At 19.8% G+C, this 9,456-nt stretch overlaps 2 protein-coding genes across 2 annotated transcripts; both read left to right on the forward strand.

Annotated features, from left to right (window-relative positions):
* Positions 1-1,652: 1,652 nt before the first annotated feature.
* On the forward strand, positions 1,653-3,797 carry PADL01_0032000 (duffy binding-like merozoite surface protein, putative; the record flags this gene model as incomplete). The annotated part of the gene is made up of 1 exon (XM_028680558.1): positions 1,653-3,797. One exon carries the CDS (start codon positions 1,653-1,655, stop codon positions 3,795-3,797), a length of 2,145 nt encoding a protein of 714 aa, XP_028541336.1.
* Positions 3,798-6,038: 2,241 nt separating this feature from the next.
* PADL01_0032100 (duffy binding-like merozoite surface protein) lies at positions 6,039-8,180 on the forward strand (the record flags this gene model as incomplete). Its single annotated transcript, XM_028680559.1, has 1 exon — positions 6,039-8,180. The coding sequence occupies one exon, from the start codon at positions 6,039-6,041 to the stop codon at positions 8,178-8,180; it is 2,142 nt and encodes a 713-aa protein (XP_028541337.1).
* Between the last annotated feature and the right edge of the window lie 1,276 nt (positions 8,181-9,456).

Raw genomic sequence — 9,456 nt, forward strand, 5'->3', positions numbered from 1 at the left:
ATAAAAATCGTAAATAAAAAAATTATAAAATTTTAATAATTAAAAATAAAACTAAAGTTGATATATATTTATAATAAAAGATGTTTTTCTGTTGTGCATTTTTAGTTTTTAAAAATAATTTAAATTATTATTTAATTTCTTCTATTTTCTATATATGTTATATTTTGTCTTGTATATAATTTATATTATAAAATTATGTTTATTTGTGTTATTTAATTATTTTGTTTTTATATTAATAAATATTATTATTTTATTTATTATTTATTTTATTTTTTTTTTTTGTATATTTAATTCATTTCAATATGCATTATAATAATAAATTCCATATTATTATATCTGCAAAACAAATATAATAATTTACGCTTATAATATAACATTTTGTATATATTTTAAAATAAAATTTCGTATGAGGTGCACAAAAAATATTTTAAAAAAATATAATTAAAATAGAAATATTATGGAATCTTAATTATTAGTCTTAATAAAAAATAAATATTTTTTTTATTATTTTTTTAAATAAATAATATTTATAATTAATGTATATTTAAAATATTATTATATTTTGTGTGCCTTTATAAAAAATAGAAACGTAAATATATGAATAACAATTTATAATTTTTTAGTTATTAATTTATTTATTTTTTTTTTATTTTTTTTTAAGTTACAACGTTAAACAAATATATGTGTATTACAAAAAAAAAAGAAATTGCATGCATTGTGATTGAAACGTTTTTTTTTTATATCTATTTTATTCATTAATATGGAATAATATATAAATAAAATATATTATTTTTTTTTAAATTTTCCATTATATATATATATATATATATATATATATATATATATATATATATATATATGTAATACAATTAATAATTTTAAATAATTATATTGAAGAAATTAAATTATTAGATTTTAATAAATATGTATATGTGTTGAATTAAGTATTGTCTATATATTTTCATATCATATATTTTGTATAATTATATATCGACCCAATTTTTTCTATATTTCTTCTGAGAGAAAAAAAATGAAATAAATATAAATGGAATATTATATTATGTAAACCCATCAAGACAAAATAAAACAATAATGCAATGTAATTATAATGAACAGAAATTTTTTCATTATTTTGGTTTGTTTCATTTTTTTTTTTATTTTTTGATTAAAGTAATAAAATCAAATTATTTATATATTTTAATTGCACAACAAATTTTAGAGAAAATGTCTTTTTATTTCTATAAAATAAATATTATAACGTCTCATAAAATTTGTTTTGTATAATATAATTAAATTAATAGAATTAATGAATATATATTTTTTAATTATTATTTAATTAATAAAAATTAAATTAAATGTTATATATATATTTTTATTTGTTTCTAAAAATTTTATTTTATGTTACTGAATTAAATATATATAAACTATAATAGATGTAAGAATTATTATATTTTTATAATATATTATATGTTTATATAAAATGCTAATAGTAATTATTTAAACACTGTTATATTATTATATTATATAACAGTGTAATTTTTATTTTGATTTTTATTTATTTATAAATAAAAATTAATATATTTTTATATTTAATTAAGGTTCTATTTACCAAAAAAAAACAAAAAAACAAAGTCATATTAATAATTCACAATATGAAAAAAAAATATATTATTTTCTCTTTTTTATTAATTTTCAACATTCATATATATTTAAAGAATGTTCAATGCAATGACATAATAAATTACAGCGGTTTACATCTAAGAAACGGATTACCAATTAATAGTTTAGATTTAATAAATGGATTAAATAATAGAAATGAAGGCCTTATTGATACTAAAATTGATATAAATGAAAATAACTCTTCCCAAAATAATGATAATAACATATCTACTTTAGGAAAACATATTACTGTTATAGGAACAGATTTAACACAAAGAGAAACTACAATTAATGAAGCAGATAATACACATGGGGGAAATAATACTGTAAGTGTTGCTAATAGTATAAATACAGGCGATAGTATATCTGATGTTCGTCTTACTTCTACGCAACATTCAACTCTACAGGGTAATCTAAATAAATGGCCCGAAGATAATTTTTGTAATGGTATTCAAAATGTTCCTCATTGTCCTCGAAAAGATTTTACTGGTACAAAAGGAGATTGGGTTGGTTCACTTGTCAAACAATTTTCAAATGAAAACAAAGGTGTTCTTGTTCCCCCTAGGAGGAGACAACTATGTCTAGGAAATTTCACAAACAAATGGCGTCGTATAAACACCGAGAAAATTTTTAAAGAAGAAATTTTTAAAGCTGCTTTAGGGGAATCAAGATCTTTATTTAATTATTTTAATGAAAAAAACGAGAATGCACTTACAGCAATAAAATATGGATTTTCAGATATTGGAGATATAATAAAAGGAACAGATCTAATTGACTATCTAATTAGTAAAAATGTAAATTCAGCATTAGATAAAATATTACGTGAAAAATCTGGAGATGATATAATTAAAAAACGTGTAGATTGGTGGGAAGCCAATAAAGCTGATCTATGGAATGCCTTAATATGTGGATATAATGTTAATAAAGGGGAAAATGAATGTCCAAAACACGATAACATTGATGGAATACCACAATATCTAAGATGGTTTAGAGAATGGGGAACATATATTTGCAGAGAATATCAAAATGAATTGGATGTTGTAATAGCATTATGTAATATCAAGAAAACTCCAAACCCAAATGATTCAGAACTAGAAGAAATGTCAAATAAAAGTCTTTGTAAAGAAGCATTAAAGAATTATGGATTATGGATTAATAGAAGGACACCTGAATGGAAAGATCAATATAATAAATTTGAAAATGACAAAAATAAATATGAAAATATTAAAAATTTAACTCCTGAAAATTATTTAAAAGAAATGTGTTCTGAATGTAATTGTAAGAATAAAGATTTAAATAATATATTTAAAGAATTTGATAATAACCTTCAGCTTCTTAAAGCAGTAATTCAGAAAAAAAAAAATCAAGATCAGCTAATAACCAATTCCGTATCACCAACTAGTCCTCCTGTTAGTCATTCAAGTGATGGCAATCAAGAAGTGACAAGAACAGGTGAATCTGAAGGAGTTTCGAGAACTACATCTGTTGTAAGAGAAACTTCTAATGATATAACCCCTAAACAACCCGTTCAACCAGAAGTAGTAAAAGGGATAGACGCCTTAGCACAAAAAGAAAATAATAACGACAACATTTTAGGGTGGGAATTCGGTCCTGTTTCAGTTCCTGGTACAAATCCGTATATTTCGTCTGAAGAAAAAAATTCTCTGGAACTAATAAATTTAACATCATGGGATAAAGAAGATATAATCAAACAAAATGAGGATGTACAAGAAGAAAAAGAAGAAGAGCAAGCTGATGAAGAATTAAAAAGAGAAGAAATAGAAGAGGAACAAGATTTATTACAAGATGAAGAGGAACACGATGAATTTGAAGAAGAAGATGAACAAGATGATTTAAAAGAGGAAGAGGAACAGGATGAGGAAGAATATAAATCCACTAAAGAACTAGAACAAGAGAAAAAGACAGAAGATGAGAAGAAAGAGGAAACAATTGATTCCTCAGATGATAAAAATGCTCATCAATCATTATCTATAAGTTATAAGAATAATAATGAAACAAAAAAGGATGCTGAGTCTATAGTGAAAGACCTATTTAGTTTGTTTAAAGAAAAAAATACTTTTGAAGATCTTTTAAAAGATTTAACAGGGGATTTAGCCTCTTTATTTCAAAAACAATAAATAAATAAATAAAAATATATATATATATATATATATATATGAAACTTTTCTATGTAGTGGAACAATAAAATATAGTTAAATTATGGCGAAGGAATAGTACATATTAATAAGTATTATGATTTACCTGAAAAAGACGAGAAAAAAATACAGCTGAAATACAATATAATGAATATCTTATTTATAAATCCATTTTTTCTAATAAAGAACATATAAGAAATAAAAATAAGATTAATTCAAATAGTTTTATGAATATTGAATCTTATTATGATTTTATTTCTTTTGTTCCATATTTAGTTAAAGTTTTCTTCCTAAAAATATTTCTTATAATTTTAAAGGAAATTATAAATATAATGAATAATGATTAATTATAATATAATTATCATATTGATAATAATGTGCATTAATATATGACATATAATTATAAAAAAGAAATATATAAAAAACAATAAAGTATTATACATTCTAAAAATTATAAAAGAGGTAATTGAAATAATTTAGAATACAATTCTATTAATTATAATAAAGAAAATAAAAATATATAAATTATACATATTAATTAATTTAATAGATTGTATCAATTATGATTATACTGCATATATTTATAATTTTGTTAAAGATATACCTCTTATATTATTTCATCTAAAAAAAAAAGAAGTAAAAAATTAATTATTGAAATGATTTTATACAATAATTTATCATTATTAAAGATTTCATTTTTTTTTTTTTTTTTTTTGTGTTTCATTTTGATCTATATTTAATGTATAATATTATAAATTTCTATTTATTTCTGTTATTTATTTATTTATTTATTTATTTTATTTTTATAATATAATATAATATGGTTTATTTATTATATTATTTTTATATCATATTAATTTATTTTAATTATATTTATATATATTTTTAGGGGGAATAGCGTTATAAGAAAAAATTACACATTTAAATATATACATAAAAAATATATTAATTATAATAAATAATAAAAAAATTTTGATAAATATTAAAAGAAAATTTCATATAAAATGTTTAAGAAAGAAATTAAATAATATAATTAAAAGGGGGAAATGCTGATAATTATAAATATTAATACTAATTAAAATTAAATATTTTCATTATAATTGTTTTAAAAAAAAAAAAAAAATATATCCATATAATTATATTTATTTATATTTAAAATTTTTTTTTTTTATTCGGTGTTTTTCTATAAATATTAAACAGATATTAATAAATATTTATATATTGTTTATTTATTATTTTCATTTTTTACATTACAACATTAAGAAATTTTATGTATATTAACAGAAAAGAAATTGGTGCACTGTTATTGAAACATTTTGATTTAGGTATGTTAAATATATATAATATTTTTTCCTCAATCTGGAATAATACAAAAATATAATATATTATTAATATATTCGGTTTCACATATATATAAAGTATTGCAATATTTTATATTATATTATTGAGGAAAATAAATTATTAGATTTTAATAAATATGTATATGTGTTGAATTAAATATTCTCTATAACATTTTCGTATATATATTGAATAAATGTGTAGCGACGAATTTTTTCAAATTCTCCTTTCCTAAAAAAAAGGAAAAAAATATAAAAATGGATTATTATATTACATATCCCCATCAATATAAAATAAAATAATAATGCAATATAATTAGAATGAAGAGAATTTTTTTTTCATTTTTATTTATTTTATCTTATTTTTTTTGTTTAAAATAATAAAGGCCAATTATTAAAATATTTTAATTGCACACCGAATTTAAATCAGGATGTCTTTTTATTTCTATAAAATAAATTCTTTTACATCTCATAAAATATATGTTTGTATAAAGTAATTAAATTTAATTAATAGAATTAATGAATGTTTTGTTTCATAAATTATTTAATTATTAAAAATTAAAATTTAATTAAATAAGAGAAAATTAAATAAAATTAAATATATATATATTTTATATTTATTTTCCAATTTTTTTTTAATTTAAACAATTACATTACATAACTTATAATATATGTAAGAATATTTTAATTATTATAATGTCATTAATGTTTATATAAATGTTTAGTAATTATTATTTTAACACTCTTATATTATTTTATTATTGTATCGTTTTCATTATATATTTTTTTTTTTTTTTTAATTTTGTAAATAAAAATTAATACTTTTTTTTTTACATTTAATTAAGGTTTAATTTATGTATAAATGTTCATATTATTTATTTGAAATATGAAGAAAATATATAATTTTTTCTTTTATTTATTAATTTTCTATGTTCAAACATGTACAACGAATGTTGAATGCAATGATATAATCAATTACAATGGTTTATACCTAAGGAACAAATTACTAACTAATAATATTGATGTAAGAAATAGAGTAAATAACAGTAATGACAGCTTTACTGATTCTAAAATTGATTTAAATGAAAATAACACTTCTCAAAATAATGCTCATAATATACCTAGTTTAGGAAAACATATTACTATCATAGGAACAGATTCGCCACAAAGAGATAATGATATTAGTGCACGCGAAAAAACATATGATAATTATAGTGGCTTAAGTGTTACTGATAGTGGAATTGCAGATGGTAGTGCATTTGGTGGAGGATTTAGTTTATCTGAAAAATCTCCACTACAAGGTGGTTGGAAAAAATGTCCGAATGATATATTTTGCAAAGGTATAGATGTAAATCCTAATTGTCCTAAAAGAACATATGAAGAAAGAAATAATAATTGGACAATTTTAGATGTTAAAAAGGGTAATGAAGGTTTAATTGTTCCTCCAAGGAGAAAAAAGTTATGCTTCGGAAATATTTCTAAAAGAGGTTATAGAGTAAAAAGTGCTGAAAAATTAAAAAATCTTAAAAATGAACTTATACAAACGGCCTTTACTGAGGCAGTATCTATTTGGAAAATGTATGAGAAACATCCTGAATATATACACAGTGCAATGAAATATAGTTTTGCAGACATGGAAGACATTGTTAAAGGAAATGATATTATAGATGATACAATTTCTAAAAATATAAGTAGTAATTTGGATAAGATATTTAAAAACGGTGATCAAACAAATGTAAAAGAGGAACGCAAAAAATGGTGGAACGGAAATAAAAGTGATATTTGGAATTCAATGATGTGCGCATATATGAAAGAAAAGAAAGATAATAAATGTCCAGGACATGATGATATGCACGAGGTACCACAAGTGTTTCGATGGTTTAGAGAATGGGGGAGTCATGTCTGTAAAGATATAAAGAAAAATAGAGAAGATTTAAAAGCAGGGTGTAAGAATAATGTGAATGGAACACCCGACAGCCTTTGTAGTAGTGTATTTAAATATTACGAAAATATTATTAATTCAAAAAGAAGTGAATGGAAAATATTTGTTAAGCATTTTGATGGGAATAAGAGTAGTTATCCTGAAGCAAATGAATCAACACCTGAAAAATATTTAAATGACAAATGTCCTGAATGTGATTGTGATAAATTAAATTTAAAAAACATATTTGAAAATGAATATAATATACAAACTTTATTAAATGAAATAAATGAACAACAAGCATCTGAACAAGTATCAACACTTACTTCAGAAGTAGTACAACACACTAATCTTGAAAACTCACAACAATCACCGGCATTAACACCACAAGAATCACAATCACAACAACAAGAACAACGACAAGAACAACGACAAGAACAACGACAAGAACAACGACAAGAACAACGACAAGAACAAAATATACATAGAGTAAGTAATAACGACAATATTTTAGGGTGGGAATTTGGTCCTGTTTCAGTTCCTGGTACGAATCCATATATTTCGTCTGAAGAAAAAAATTCTCTGGAACTAATAAATTTAACATCATGGGATAAAGAAGATATAATCAAACAAAATGAGGATATACGGGATGAAATAGAAGAACAGCAACAAGATATACAAGAAGATGAAGAAGGATTTGAAAGTGATTTAAATGAAGTAGCAGAAACAAACGAAGAAGATCAAAATGAAATTCTGGAAGAAGATGAAGAAGAAGAAGAAGAAGAAGAAGATGAGGATGAAGTAGAAGAAAATATTGAAGAAGAGAAAGAAAAAAAGGATAGGGAAAACTCAGAATCGGAAGAACAAGAAAAGGAGGTAAAAGAGAATGAACAAGATACTCAAAAAGAAAACGAAGAAAAAAAAGTTTCAACGAGAGATGCAGATGAACATCAAATACTCTCAGTAAATTATAAGAACAATAATGACTTAAGAAAAGGTGCCGAATCTATAGTAAAAAAATTATTTAGTTTATTTAATGAAAATAATAATTTAGAAACTATGTTTAAAGATTTGACAAAAGATATGACAAGTTTGTTTCAACAATAAAATGTTTAAAAAAATGAATAATATATATATATACATATTTTTTCATTTCTGAATTTTTTTTTTTTTTTTTTTTGTTCTTAATATATTATTTCACCTAATGTGAAATTATAATAATGCATTATTATAGTCTATACATTTATTTTATATATAATATATATTTGTAAATTTAATAGAGAAATGTTTAAAATTTTAACAAATAACATTATTTATATATTGATGTTTATATATTTCAATTAAATAAGAAATATTATTCTATAATAGAAAATATAAATAGGTTTTAAATTTATTTATATGATATATATATATATATATATATATATATATATATATATATATATATATAATTAAAAGTTTATAATTTTTGTTAATATATATTTATAAAAATTATCTTATAAACTTTTTTTTCCTTATAATATTTTTAAATAAATTTTTTTATAAAAAAAATTTTTTTTTATTAGAATGAATTAATAACTAGTTTTGTTTATATTTCTTATAATAAAATGATTATTAAAAATAAGAACAAATGATACATATATATATATATATATATATATATATATTTGTCTTTTTTGTTTAGATAAATATGTTTTATAGTTGTTTTATTTTATTTATAAATATTATTATTTTTGTTTTTTTTTTTTTTTCTTTTTATTTATTTAATATAAAAAGAATAAATAAATATGTTTTAAAATGTTCTTATATGCAGTTAAAGATGTAATATGATTAATAAAAAATAAGTGTTATTAAAATTTATATTAATTAAATATGACCTTGGAACATGTTTTAAATTATTTAATTATATAAAATAATATTTTTTATTTAAAATTATTCAAAAAAAAGAAAAAAAAAATTAAGAATCCTATATAAGGAATAAGAAAATAAGATGATTTTGAAAGAAACTGAAAAAAATAGGATCATTATAATATAAATTATTAATATCTTAATTATATAAATTCCATAGGAAACTTCATTTTTTAAAAATATTAATAAATTTTAATATAATTGAATAATAATTATATTGTTTATATGTATACAGAAAAATATTCATAAGTTTACTTGTTATTTTTTATTATTTTTTTTTTCTGAGCTATAAAATATATTATTTAAATGATAAAATAATTAATTTTAACAAAGGTGTAATTTCTACATAGTAATTTGATATTAAGGATAATATTTAAATATAGAAAATAAAATAAAATAAAATAAAATAATTTATGATAATATGATATGGGTTTATACATTATATATAGCAGTAATTAAAAATATTGCTTTTTTT

This window comes from Plasmodium sp. gorilla clade G2 (genome assembly GCF_900097015.1).
Source record: "Plasmodium sp. gorilla clade G2 genome assembly, contig: PADLG01_00_51, whole genome shotgun sequence".
Classification (NCBI taxonomy): Eukaryota; Apicomplexa; class Aconoidasida; order Haemosporida; family Plasmodiidae; genus Plasmodium; species Plasmodium adleri (nom. inval.).